This window comes from Temnothorax nylanderi, unplaced genomic scaffold (assembly GCF_030848795.1).
Source record: "Temnothorax nylanderi isolate EJ_2023f unplaced genomic scaffold, tnyl_v1.0 TNYL_tig0085_pilon, whole genome shotgun sequence".
Taxonomy (NCBI): Eukaryota; Metazoa; Arthropoda; class Insecta; order Hymenoptera; family Formicidae; genus Temnothorax; species Temnothorax nylanderi.
Genome location: NW_027249147.1, coordinates 325,807 through 340,675, shown reverse-complemented (window position 1 = coordinate 340,675; position 14,869 = coordinate 325,807). Strand labels below are relative to the sequence as shown.

Sequence of the window (14,869 nt, the reverse complement as noted above, 5' to 3'; positions counted from 1 at the left end):
TACTTTTTAAATAAATTTAAAAAAAATCGATTTAACGATAAGATTTTTGCTAATTTGGATTTGGAGCTTTCATATTATATAACTTGATGAAAAACGAATCAGAAGGAAAATGTTTATGTTTTGAAAAGTTTTATTAATCTGCTAAGAATAAATTCACACGTGAGAGCATTTTAGCGCCTAAAATACACAGATGCGCCGGCAAATTTGCGCGCAGATATCGTTACGGAAACATGTCCAATTATCTCGATACGTTAAACGTCTTACGTAGATACAGTACCTACTTACATTTTCAGATATTTTAACAGCGGACTGCCCCCTTCGAACTAACCCGACGAGTTTGTACAGCGTGTACGCGCGCACGAATGAGTACGGGAGTACCTTACGATATACGAGCGAGAGCTCGCTCTCGTGTGTGTACTTTCGCGTTGTGTGCTTAGGTTTCGTGGAGTGGAAGCGTGTTTGACTATTTCTAGAGAGCTGACAGAGAAAACAAAAGTGCAGATAGAACCGGGCGTGGGCACGACGAGTTCTCGCGCTGAGTAGACGTCAATTAAAGCAACGAATGGCCGCGATACCCACGATGTTATACCTCGGCCGATAGCGGCAACGAGCGTATTAATTTATGTCTGATAACTCGGTTTGCATCGTCCGAATATAATCGTTCACGCCCGTCCGCGCTTATAAAGCCCACGCCAACTCGCGGCTCGGCATCGCGTCTTATCGCCGGGTATCGTTGTCCGCGAGTTCTCTTCGCGCGAGCGCCGCGCAATTGCCTGAAAGATTGAACGCGCCGTTGATCGACAATCGTCGAGATACGACTGCTAATCGCGCATTTGAACCATCCCGCGAATTTACTGCCGCGATAACTGCCGCGATAACTACCGCGTGACGGGTGAATTGAGTGACAGCACGCTCAAAGGATCCGGTAATTCAAAGCTCGATTAGACTCAGCATGCGATCGAGTCAGGTTGTATCCTTCAGGAAACCTTCTTGTCGTATATATTCTTACTTCGCTTATGCAACAGGCATTTTAATTTCTCAAAAATTGCAAAAACAACCGTTAAGGAATATTGTTTTTAAAAAAGAACGAAATTAACTTCGTGTATCTTACTGCTCGATAAACTTGTTTGTACGCAACGCTATTCAACTATGTAATTGTAAGTGGATAAATTGAAAATCGAAACGATCCCTTAAGTATCCTTGGTAGCGCTCCATTTATCCAGATTGGAATCGAAAAGCGAATGCCAAAGAATAAAAGGGGGTAGGTAGATAGGTCATCGGAGACTCCAAAAGAACACGAAAAGCGCAGCTATGTTCGTGAGAGCATCGGAGGGCACGTCGCTTTGATTAAGCGACCAATTTCGGAGGTACGTTTTATCGGCGAGCTGACATTATCGTGTTGCTTGCAACCTCGTTGCAAGATTTATGCGAGCCGCGGGTAAGACGGTGAAAATTCATCCTGGACCGCGCCGGTGGATTTAAACCGTACGGATATTTCGTACGCCCACCACATTCGTCGTCATGCTCGAGGGTGATGGTAATAATCTCTATGAAATTGCGTTGTGCCACGTGCGATTGCATTACCACCCAATTAATGTGACGTTAATGCGATTCGAAGGGCGCGCGTAAAAGATGCGAGCACGATGCACGTGCGCGTATTCTGGACATGATTAATAATTGTAACGTCGCTGCGTGAGCGATGATCATTTATCTAATTACTCGAGCACACAGTTTGAATAATTCGACAGCTAACAATAGATATTCTTATGATTGAATATAGGTTAATTAGATATGTAATGTTGGGCATACTAATGGCTTGTGATAATTGGAGATGTCAAACTAGCGCCAATGAAACACACCTATTATTAATCCGATGCCAAAGGAAAATGAAACAATAACAAATTACGATTTATTTTCGTATATTCTATGTAATTTGTTATTAAATATCACTTACTCGAATCAGCTGTTGCATGTAATTAAATATTTTCATAAATGATTTCCACACACGTATATATAGATATTTACAAAGTTGTTAAATTTCGAATTTCAAAGATCACACGTCCGAGTGTGATCCATAAAAGTCCCTTTATCCGCATCGTATTTTCCGGATCGCATTGATAGTAAGTGTGAGGAAAGTTATGTAGGAACTGTTAAAAATTCCTCGCATCGCGGTGACTTCCGCGGCATGCTAAAACCCACATTTTCTCGGCGAAGAGCGAAAAGCGAGAGAGCAGAAGAGCAAAAGAAAAAGATAAAACAAAAAGGAAAGAGGCAGATGAGAAGCGAGAGACGAAAAGGGAGGCGGAAGGATCGCGGTTGTTTTAATGAGAGTTAAAGCTCGAGAGTAAATGTCGAATAAATCATTTCGCCAGGGCGCTAAAGTGCACCCATCGGCCCGAGGGGGGGAGGCGCATCATCCGACAACCCTCTTTATCTGTGCATCGGCGACACGTGCGCAGATATAGAGACAGTCGCCGCGTTAGTCTGCGTGCACACCGGCCTTCCGCCGCAATAAAATACAGAAAAACGAGCGACGAATTTGAAAGGAGGCGGGCGGATGCTTTTTTGAGCGATTTTTTTTCCGTGCCCGTGCATCGCGCGCGATTAATATGCGTCCGTCGTGCCGACGAACTCGTGAAAAACGACATTCCCCGCTGCTCCCGCGACACGCCGGCTCATGATGACGTGCGCCCGATGCGACGTGTGCATTACGCGGGCCACGATAAAATTGCATATCAGAGTGTGTTTCGCCTCGTTCCTCGTTATGCGCGTGTGTTTTCAAACGAGGGCAATTAACATGCGCGCCGCGCGACTCCGCGCCTTTTGGAATATTTTCAAATGCTCTCGTCGGAGGTGATCTTTGCGTGATGCCCGGTCGGGATTTCACTGTGCAATTTGCCCAATATATGCAAAATATTGTTATGCAAAAGTGCAGCTGGAATCGTAAAGAAATCGTAAAGGAGAGCGAAAAACTCATGACGAAAAATTGAACATTCTATATAGAGAGAAAGTGGATGCTGAATCCATAAAAATCCATAAGATTTCTGTTACGGATTCTGCTCGATACGTCTTTAATTCGGCCTGGTCTCTCGAGCTGACCCGCGTTCGTGTCGCGGCGCATCTGCTGCGAGTCATAACACGCGCGACGTACGGACGGACAGCGTAACGGGCCGTCCCGTTAATTGGCAAACGCGGATGATCGATGTGTAACGTTCGGCCGCGTGACTGTCCCCCGTCTCTATCCCTGTATGCATGCGTGGGTGCGCGACGCGCGATGCAACCAACCCCTTCCGCCTTGCAATTCCGCGCGCACGCGGTACGACCCGCCCGCGAGTTATTGCTTTCATTAGCCGAACAATGAAACCAATTTGTGACGTGGTCTACACCCCTCCCGCTTTCTGTTCCTCATATATTCCTCCTTCCTCTCTCTCCTTGTCCCTCTCTCTCTCTCTCCTCTCTCTCTCTCTCTTTCTCTTTGCATTTCTCTGTATTTCCCCTCTCTTTTTTCTCTTTCTCCCTGTTTCTCCGTCTCTGTCTTATCTGATATCTCGGCATCTCGCGACAGGAGACAGCGTTCCTCGCGTCGACGACAGCGTGTCTCTGTCTCTCATTGTTCCGCGCGAGAGATGCATCGGGATGAGGATCCTGTCCCGTGCAGCCTCGCTCAGGAGGTTTGATTTAAGAGGGTGCGCATACACGTAAAATCAAAGTCTCGTTTTGTTTTCTCCGTGTGTGATTGGCTCCCACCGGCGTGTGTCTCGAGATGCCTGCTCTTCAAACGAGATCGATATAGCGTAGTAGACCACCGTTTGTCTTCCTTCCGAGACTGTTTGTCATATCAATTTTCCGTACGCTTGAGTAGACATTGATAAATCAAATCTTAAACGGGATCTCCACCGAGCCAGATTGAATTGCGGGTTATTTATTATTTTTTTATTATTATTATTTTATAAACAAAGACCCGTAATAAATTTATGTTTTTAAAATATCCTTTTGCGAACGATTCGTATAATTAATTATTTATGTATTTATTTGCTTCTCTGTTTATTAGATCCGTAAATTATATCGAGTAGTGTACATTATGTATGTTCTGTAAACATTCGCTTGTTGCAAAATATGTTTCACGTGTTGGTTCAATCTATGTTCATCATTCTCGCTCTACTTATTTGCTGTAATCGCAGTTAGTTATACTCGCTCGCCTACTCTCCCAACGTTACTCTCTCTCTCTATCGGCTTTAAAATCAATATCGCTACCTATAGAATTTAAGACTCATGCTGACTCGACAGTTTCAATATATCAATAGCACTTCTTATTATGCACGCGTTGGATAACCGTCTTTCCCCTCTCTCTCTCTCCCTTTACTTCTCACGATCCATAATATTCAATATTTGCTTAGTTATCCTATATCATTTATTTTTATGTGCGATATACTTGTTGTACAGTCCTCTGAAAGTTCTTCATGTCTTCGAAGCACTTTCTGTAATCTCTCTTCATCTAATACGATCCTTATATGTAATCACGATATTAGATATCCGTGTCCCTTCTCGCACACATCATCTTCCCGCTGCGACTATATACGCTGTCTCACGAAATCGTGGGTGGATCGCGATTATGTTTGTTTCCTCGTTTGCGCGAGCGAGATTCCATTTGGCTAATGAATACGAAACGTGATACGCGCCCGGCGATTGATTATTCCGTAATTGCGCCCGAACTGGTGGGCAGTAATCTGAGCTCGGCACATTTCGAACTGTAATTTTCCGTTTTGCAATTACGTCAAATTATCCGTTTCGTGAAACCGTACGCTCGATACATGTGTATCCTTTATGCGATTTCGTTACGACGGGATATATGTGAGACTGACTGCGTGTGCTCGTCCAAGCGTGAAAATGGCGATCCTGCCGGTGGTGCGGAATCGGACGAGTGCAACAAAGGTAACCCGCGATATTTAGTCATGCGTTTATGCCATTCATGTTTCTCTCGATCCCTCTCTGTGTCCTCACATAACAATTCTAACCGAACTCCGTGCAAACAAGAACATCCAATCTTTTTCTATCCTTTTTTTTTTAACTTGCTCGAAAACTTCACAAACATGGACATTCTACGAACTGTCAATATTAATTTCCAATTGGAAAACATGTGGACAGTAGTTTTCATAACGTGTATACGTATATGTATGTTTTATTTTAAAATATTTTATATCTCTTTCTTGATAATTTAAGGTATTCTCCATATTTAATAAAATCTTTAAAAATATATATTACGATCCTTTTAATCATGAAACAAAATTAAAATAAAGTACAAGATATATATATGATTTATTATAAAAGAAAATATTGAGTAAATATTGAAAAGCCAGAAATTATTGAATTAAGTATCCTGAGCTAATTATAATTCGCGATGCAATTTGTAGTACAAGATTACGGGTGGTACAGCCCGATTACAATTAACCATCCACGCAACCTTTGTAACGCACGGTTATTATCGCGGAATTTATTAATCGTCGTCATTACACGCAAGCGCTACGAGGAATCACCCTAATCGTCCGACAACGAAGCGCAACCACCGGCGCGCAAAACGTGAATCTCCTGACCTCGCGATGAAGTTTATTGCCCGGCCGGGCAATAAAGTTTTTATTTCGCGTCTCTCTGTTGACCATATTGCGGTAGATCGTGCAGTTATGCCTCGTACGCCTCTCCACTCCTCCCGCAGGAAACAGGTGCACGTGTGTAGGTGTGAAGGACGGCTGAGAGTAGTCGAGGATTCCCTCGGGGTGGAGCCGAAGGATGAGCGAGTATATTAGATCGCGTGGTTTAATACGTTACGGGGAAACATGGTATTTATTAGCGTATGTGAAACTCTCGCTACATACACATATACGCGGTGTGTCACGAGATTCGCATCAAATTTTAGCCAGTACAAATTTTGTATCATATGATGAAGCTGGAGACAATCTTCCCCCCGACAAATTCGGAGAAGGGATAAAATAGTTTAAATATACACTAAACGCGCCGAATGTAGCAAGAAGAGAAATAGTCGGAACAATCATTTCCTTGATTCAGACAAGTATATAAAAAGCGAGTCACGCGACCACTTTCTGTTAAGACTCGCCGCGAATTCGCGTTTATGTTGTGTCGCGTCAAATGTAATGAACGATGTAATGGGTTTTCACGCGCCGAGCTTTATTGCCCAAGCAAGTAATAAAGCTTTTATTTCGCGAGTTACTTGTTGTGCACAGGTGCCGAGACGCGTGGGACTCCAAAAGCAATCTAGGATCCCCGTGGGAGGGGACTGCCGAAGGATGAGTGAGTATATTAGACCGCAGGGTCTAATACGTTATAAGCCGTATATGTATTTACTTGCCCCCGCGTTTCCTTTCCCTATGTACGTTACTATATACCGCGTGTTATTCTGCGGGAACTCTCCGGATCGTGGTCGAATCTTGATCGAATTGTAACTCGGATAACGTTCGTAAATCTGCTTGCATCCGGACACGTCTTACGGAAATTGTGAAGTTTCATCGGAAGGATTTTTGTTCAATTATCTTTTAATGGCCTCTGAAAGCGACGGTATATTTTACACGCTCGGAAAGTGCGGGTTTTCTGAAGCAAAGGATCCTCGTGAAAGGAATGGAGGTATCTCTCGAAGGGAGGAGTCAAAGGATGAGTGAGGAGAGAGAGATATTAGATCGCTGAATCCGCTGCGGTATATGCAGGATGCAAATGTGTGTGTGTGTGTGTGTGTGTGTGTGTGTGGGCGAATGTGTATACTGTCGAATATGCGGCCGTGTGTTTACATGAGTCTGTGTAATATACATACGGTAGGAATTAATTAAATCTGATCTCGGGCAATATTCGGGAAGCTGATCCGTCTTATCGTTTGCAGTGTTCTACCAGCACATATGAATTAAGATATGTATATGTTGACGTGAAAATTGACGCAAAAATTTTCTTTAAAGATACCAGAATTATCTTAATAATTTTATAAAATTACACTATGACTAATTTAAGTGAATTTAATAAGAAAATTATCTTTTCTTATTTCTTTCCTTATAATTCTTCTGCAGCGATAATTTCAATATTAAAGATTACAAGCGTAAAAGCAGAAAAAATATAAGATAAGATAAATTCCAATTTTAGATTTTCCAATTTCATAGCTGCAGAATAATTTTTCTCGTGATTGTGTGATAGCAATTTTTTTTTAATTTGCACTGTAGGTACTACATGTACATAAAGAATAATGAACGGAATGAAATATGCATAGATATACAAAAATATTTTTTGTGCTAAACAGAATAAATTCTGAAAAAATTCAACGCTAGGAACCGTATGTAAATAATAAATACATTGTATATTTGTATATGCCGAGAAAATAATATTTTATTTGATTCATATAATATTTTTTAATAAATTTCCAATTAATTCCGAAATCAGAAGGTATGAAAAATAAAAAAAACTGCTTATGTTATTTTAAAAAATTTTAATTTGATGATAATTCGCCTTCCTTCCTCCCGCCTCCTCTTTCTCGAGATTGCGTGTTGCTCATGACACGACGCTCGACATAGAAAAGAAGCGAAGGACGTCTGAAAGGAGTCGGGAATCGTCGAGAAAGGGAGTAGTCAAAGGATGAGTGAGTATATTAGACCGCAGGTTCTAATACGTTATAAGGCATACGTACACGCGTCCCTGTTTGTCCCCCTTCCTACGCGACTAGGTGCACATATATAGGCCAGGCTACATACATAGCATTTACTCAATACACGCACGGACGACCGATCGGTGTGTTGGATTATACACATACACGCGCGGCCACGTACTCGGGATAATAAATATCCTTCGTCCGAGTCAGCATCGGCTCGCTTGATCTTTCATAGCCGCTCGTAAAGCCCCCTCGGGGTGGGCCGTAAAATTTGTCGGGTATTTGAAATATCTTCAAGTCCTCCCCGAAAACTCTTTTCGGCCAAGGATTTTTCTCTTGTTCCCTCTTGCGGCGCGCGAAAATCTCGTGCGCAAATCTGCGCCGAGAGTCCCGCGTCGCTTTTCCAATGTGCAACAACGCGATAATAATGCGCACATATGGCATTCCAGATCTGCGCATTAAAATCCTTTAATATTCGGATTTTTGAACTTGAAGATTAAAGAGATTTTTAAAAAAAATTTTGAAGCGCCGAACAGATTAAATGAATAGAGCTTATTCTTCATTTAATTGCACGTGATTTCGCTTTAATGTTTGTTATAAAGATAAATTAAAGACATAACACTCGACATAACAGGAAAAATGATATAAGATAATAGGAAATTAAATGATCGCTAAGAAAAAATTAAACTCTAATATCAATCAAATGGTCCGTAAATAAGAAAAAGAAATCTGAAACTCCCTGAGATATCCTCTATATCGGAAATACGAAGACTCCTTTGATCCTTCGAGAATCGTGACAATCAAAGAAACTCTTATAAAAGTTCGAGCGGCAGCGCGCGAAGAAATACTCTTGGGAAAATTGCGGATGGCTTATAGTTATAACAATATCGTTTAACTTCCCTCATTGAAGGATATTGATACGTAGGGAGCGAACTATCGAGTGAAATATCGAGGGTAAACAATTTGAAGGAGTTACCCGTAGAGAGAAGAAGCACGAAAGTGCAGCAATAAATAACTTTCTTCGAGACATACGAAATATATTCTCGTTATTATCTTATGCGTAATAGAGATTATAAGATAATTCATAATGCTATTGATTAAAAATTTCATTTTATTAACTATTTATTTAAAAGTATGCTAACAGCAAGCAGGGTGCAGACTTATCTCTTTAAAAACTGAAAATTTCGAATTTTATGATACACTATTTGTGTGTTTATGTTTCTGTACAAGAAAGTTAATTAATGTACGAGCATCGGATCTCAGAGGAGAGATGTTCGCCCGTCTGAATGGTCCCTGCTTACAAAGAGCGGGTGGTTTTCCTTTCGAGGTATCACCTCGAGGATTGAACGTAAACCCGTTTCTCGTCCGTTCTCCCTCATCGGAGCAGACGAGAAGTGGCCGCAGGGGTGAAATCAGGATGCGTGCGTAAGGGCGATCGCGCCGGGAAATTAGCGAAAACGGCGCGCAAGCTATACTCGCAGAACGGTACGGAGGGATGGAAAGGGGCCGTACTGACGAGAACGCAGATTTGTCCCCGGGGGGTACTTACGATGGGGAGATCGGCAAATTTTGACCCTCCCAGTTACTCTCGATTCGCCCAGCTACGAGAATCTCGAATCTCCCGAGCTACCACCACGCCCGAGAACATCGGACCGAACTGTGATTTCGATAGACCGGGAAGAGCGATGGACGATTACGTGATCAGATTACGTGGACGCTCTGTGCTCGGTTACACCATCGACCGAGATACGGTCGGTAGGTACGTGATGGAAGGAAGTCAAACGTCGCCGTCGTCACCGCCGTGCAACATATGCGGAAACGAGAGAAGGACGAACGGATGTTTTTTTTTGAAAAAGGATCTGCAATGTGAAAAGGCGTCCGAAAACTATTAGAGTCAGATAGAAACTCAGTAAAATATTTTACATTTTGCGTTGAATCAAATGTTGCGTTCAGAACAAAAAAAAAAAGAAAAAAATATTTGAAAATTAAGAAGCTATAGTGTCTATCTTTGTTATCTAAATTCCTTTTATATATATAAAAAAACACGTTTTTTTTATTTTTACTAGTTTAATCGAAAATCTTACAGGGCAAATAACATTTTTCTACAATCGGTTTTTTGTTTGGAAGAACATGAGAACCATAAGGACGAGTTATAATTTTAAGGCATAATGTTATCTTGACGGATTATCGATTCAACATCCGGTAGCTCTAACCGCGACAAATCTGTCGCTGGTCCGACATCCCCACTTCTGCTTCCAAGATTATTATCTCATTTCGTTAGAGCTGGCGGCGTCTTATTATCGCCAGTAATAAATCAGTCATTTCTGTCGGATCGAACGTCATCGAATTTCGACTACCGCCGATCAACTACCTGCTTTTTCTAATTTTATTAGACGCCATCGGCTAACATCCTTTTGCCTCCGGCATAATTTTCTGAAGAACTTTCAAAGGAGAGAATAAATTACCGATAGTGGATTGATAAATCTTCTGTTTTACTTTATTTCAGAATTTTTTCAATTTATTGAAAACAACAAATACAGATTATTTCACAAAAAAGGATTTTAAATCCATAATGTATTATATGATTTAATTAACTATTACTGAAATTGATTAAGTATAATTTGTCTATTAATAAAAATATTCGCGTACAGGTAACAATTTAATTAATCGCAAAATTGGCATCATAATTGTTAGTATCTTCGTCACGTTGCGAATTACCCATAATTGGCGTCTACATTAAAGTACGTAATACGCATCTCATAAATAATAATGCATTCATATTAAATAAACCTATCTCCCATAAATTATTTTGCATAAATCGATAGTTTGCGCATCAGTCATCTGCTTCTCGCGGAACATCCTGTCGTGTATTTTTTTCCGCATTTTAAAAATAACGATCGAAAAAGACACTTTAAAACAGTTCGCTATGATGCCGGATAAAAAAATGCCGGCTGTCAATAATTCCTATTGCTTCTATTCAGAGGTCCGCGAAATTTGTATTGAATTTATGCTATACAGATTCTTTCGCGGAACACGTGTTTCATGTACGCACGATCGCGAATATCGTAGATATCGCGAGTGTATGTAGATGCGTTTGTGTTAGTAAACACTAACCACAGGTAATGTACGATGCCCGTAAATTTATCGAAGCGTTTGCGCCGTAAATTTTCAGAGTAAACTCGGTCCATCATCCCGATCTGGCTTGCACGCAAATGCGCGGGCGCTTATGGTCGCAATTCGCACCTACCAATTGGATGGAAACTCGAGAGACAAACTGCCTCGACTGCAATCAAGAGCTTCTCGGTACGTGCCCCTGTCAAATAACGTATTTACTACTTTGTGATGTCATTATTAATTTCCATTACAGCATGTAATGGTGATTTTATAATAATTGATTGTACACAGCAAGAATTGTTATTATGTCACGCGGAAACAAAACGTATTTTCATGAAATCGTCAGTAGCGAAATTATAATTAGTCATTTGTTTAAAAATTTAAAGAATTTATCACGTAGAGACGTGAGGATTTATACGATTGTTTAAAAATCCAAAGATTTCTGTAATTTTATTATTAAATTCAAATATCTCAAACACTACAATACAACTTTGATCAACACAGAACAATTCTGATATTTCATGGTTGTCTGACAATTTAAGACTCTATAGATTTGAATCAAATATAAATTATAAACATTTTCCATTAAAAATTAACTTAGTATCTTTTATTATCATTCCTATATATTTTCTGTCAAAGATAAATTTTAATTTTAATTTACATACTATTTCTGTGTTATTTACGATTCAGATGCATCATTAGAAATTTTATGATTGCAACATGTATGTATGACATTTTCTTTTCGGGACGCGAAACACGCAATGAAAAGTGTTTTACATGAAAAGTAATTTATTCGCATTGTATTCATAAATCGCACGTTGGCGAAATTCACTTCTCTTCGCTGAATTAATTTGGGCGCGGCTGCGAGGAACTTTCGGCGGGTAACTTTTAGCTGCGTAAGAAGCATAAAGCACGAGATGGAAGCGAGACGTAAAATCTGTTTGCATTATATCATCTCGGAGGTAGGTGTGGGGTCCGATCGGGTTGTTACGAGTTTTGCGAGCCCCTCTCGCGTCGGCTCTCCTACGTGAACGACTGGTCGTTTAGACGACGACTCGGCGCCCGGGTAGCCGCGCTCGAGTGTGCTGGCCGCGTTTACACAGTAAATATATCAATGAATTTACGATGCTCGCTGATCCCTAATGGCCCCACAAACAGATCTTCGTCGGGGAATGCGCTTTCGTTCCGTGCTTTTGGCTCTCGTCGTACGATGAGATTCAAGAAGACTCATCTTCGAATGGCGCGGATAACGCGAGATTACGGCAGATGCCGCCTATCGAGTAACGCCGAACGGAAGCGCTCATCTGCTCGTCCCTCATTCAGTTCACACGGGATCGGCCGTTTCGCTCTTGGATCTCGTTTTCGATTGAGCGCCGGCGGACATTTCATCCGCGCGTAGGCGATGCGGAAAATTCGGTAGGCGATTTCGGCCGGCTGAGCGAAACAGAAGTGCGTTTTAATTGGACGGATTCGGACGGTGATATCAGCGATTTTAAATGCAAACTAATTGACCTATCTACCGTCCACGACAATCGCGCCTGAGTGACAACGATTTATCGCGTCGTATTGTTTTTTTTTTTTGCAGCACGGAACAAAAGCACGGGAAATTACGTGCATCGATTTGTTTGAATCTCTGAAGGCTCGAAGTGAGAAACGGGGCACGTTCCGTAGTGAAAGAAATGCAAATATTGTAGTTATAGATTTAATTTTATTCGTGACGTATAACTAAAAGGATTTTGCGCAAATTGAATGGATTCTCAAATAATGAGCTTTATTACATTTCGTTTAGATAATTAAATTTATTCTGTAAATGGCTTTTACATTTTACGCATTTATTTCTGAAAATAACTGTGGTCAAAATTTTCCTTCCAGTTCATTAAATATTAATAACAATATCTTTCAATTCGCAGGATAATCTATAATTAATGTTATTAATATCCGTAACAATATGTTTGTTTTATAACTGTTTGTTTTATAATTATAATGAAAATATATTTATAAATTTAAAATTTACTAAAAAATACGGTAACATGAACATCGTTACAGCTCTTATTGTCCGCTCGTCTACAATCTAATGCACCGAACAACAATCTCTTGCCTCTAACAAAAGAATTGGACCATTGCAAAATTAAAATACACGTGACAGAATTATTTACATTATATCCCGAATCTCCATCCGATTCTGTATACGGCCGGAATGGAACGCAAAAGTGCATTAAAATCCGTAATCTCGAAATCGCCACTCGTTTCATTTCGTCCATTTTCTACGGTCGATGCGTCTGATTCCTCGTCGGCGAAATACATTGCTCGTTACGCCCACTTTTATTTGTATACAACGCCGAGCGGATACGAGGCGTCGATATTTTATTTCTTTTTTTTTTGTAATTTCGTTCGCTCCGCGATAGCGACAGCGCGAGAAGGCCGGGAAGCGGAAAAAGGAGCTACAAGCGCAAAGCCGAAGCAGCATTAGCTTTTAGCACGCCGGTGGTGGTGCGGGAGGGAGAAATAAAAAGCGGTAAAAAAGCGTGATGCAGTGGGAAGAGAGGGAAGGCGTAGAAGGAGGCGAAAAATCATTTGAAAATTACCGTCGCGCGGCCATTAGTCCGGACGGCGTCCTGAATTTTTTACCAAGAGGTTTTACCGGCCGACAGCTCGGTCCACCCGCTAGTAAAAAGCGTATCCGCACGGTCTCCTTTGCTTCCCGCTGTGTCTTTTGTGAAACGACTGGCTCACAATTAATTTTCAATGACAGTCGCGATTTTCACGGTGTTTAACACTTTTTCAAATAGAAAGACGTTTCTCTGCCTCATTGACATTAGTAAAGGAAGTATTAATTACTAACGGTTCCTTTTCATATAACTGAAGAGGTTTTTTTTTTGGATAAGATGATCCTGTGCATTATGTATTAATTTCACTTTACTGTATTACATTTGCACATAATTTTTTTTTATATAAGAATTTTATCTCATCTCTTTGTGTGTGTGTGTGTGTGTGTGTGTGTGATGATGATGAGACATTTTGCAAATTGTTATAAAATATAACTAAAGAATAAGATGTAAGTCACACATTAAAGTCTCGCCAAATTTTTGAAAAATGTTTATAAATAGACATTATAATGAATAGACAATAACACTGAAACAAGAGACATTCTTCATAGCTTGGTCCCTACTAATTTCCAGTAGTTCTGGGATACTTTGTAAAGTTACATCCTACAGACGTCTTGAACATCAGATTAACATACGTGGTATTTTACCTTCCGTTATTTGAACATCGATCACGCGATGTCGAACACGATTTTTCACGTCGAATCACGGCTATCGCTTTGAGCTCGTAACACACGACGATAAATAAAGCGCCATTTCATTTATACAGTCTCTCTCGTAATGATCTGTTAGTCCGGAACGTGAAAGGCGCGAGGAAGAATGTTTTTTCTTCCCTAAACACGATAGCGACACGAGCGCAATGAACGAAAGCCGAAAAACACTTAAGGGCTCTAATCAAGATCGTAAATATGTCCGTTACTCGCGTAGTTTCTTTTTCCGCCGCGGGATTGAGAAATTTTGCTTTAGCATCGTGTGGCCCTTTATCGCCGTCCAGGGCCTTTAAGAATTTTTTTCATCATACGAATGAGCATGGGAGTCAAGAGATTACGGGACGAGATATACGCGCGGTGACGGATGGCTCTCCCCGCCCGATAGCTTTTTTTTCGATTAGATACATCGGAGGCGAACGGTTACTGCGAGCCGATCACTTCGACAGTTAAATCGTCCATGCTGTCCCTAAATATAAATGTTTTGAAACGATTGGTTGATAAAAGTGCAGCTGAAATAAAAAGAGCTACAAACCTGCGATTTAAAAAATTAAGATATTATTACATTATCATGTATATTAATTGAATCATTGATTAACTTAGCGAAAAGAAGCTTTTCAAAAACTTTGGTGATGTAGATATTATTAGATCGCCATTATTGGATTCTGTACGCATAGTCAACAATCACCTAGTACCTCCATTAATAAATTGACACGTATGGCTTTGCTAAATACGCCGCTTTCCGGTCGACTAAATCTATCAATAACGTAACAACGCTTATGCGCTTTAGGGACGGCTGACAGTCCGGA

General features: G+C 40.7%; 2 protein-coding genes across 6 annotated transcripts in view; one reads left to right on the top strand and one right to left on the bottom strand.

Annotated features, from left to right (window-relative positions):
- Positions 1 to 14,869, top strand: part of LOC139774695 (uncharacterized) — a 192,825-nt gene that overhangs the window by 122,428 nt on the left and 55,528 nt on the right. For all 4 annotated transcript variants that reach the window (XM_071710127.1, XM_071710124.1, XM_071710126.1 and 1 more), the window contains one exon: positions 10,809 to 10,939. In XM_071710127.1, the coding sequence (XP_071566228.1) occupies positions 10,809 to 10,939 (131 nt within the window). The remainder of the gene's footprint in view (positions 1 to 10,808; positions 10,940 to 14,869) is intronic.
- LOC139774688 (netrin-1) overlaps positions 1 to 14,869 on the bottom strand; it is a 189,244-nt gene that overhangs the window by 124,619 nt on the left and 49,756 nt on the right. The gene's annotated exons all lie outside the window — the stretch shown is intronic.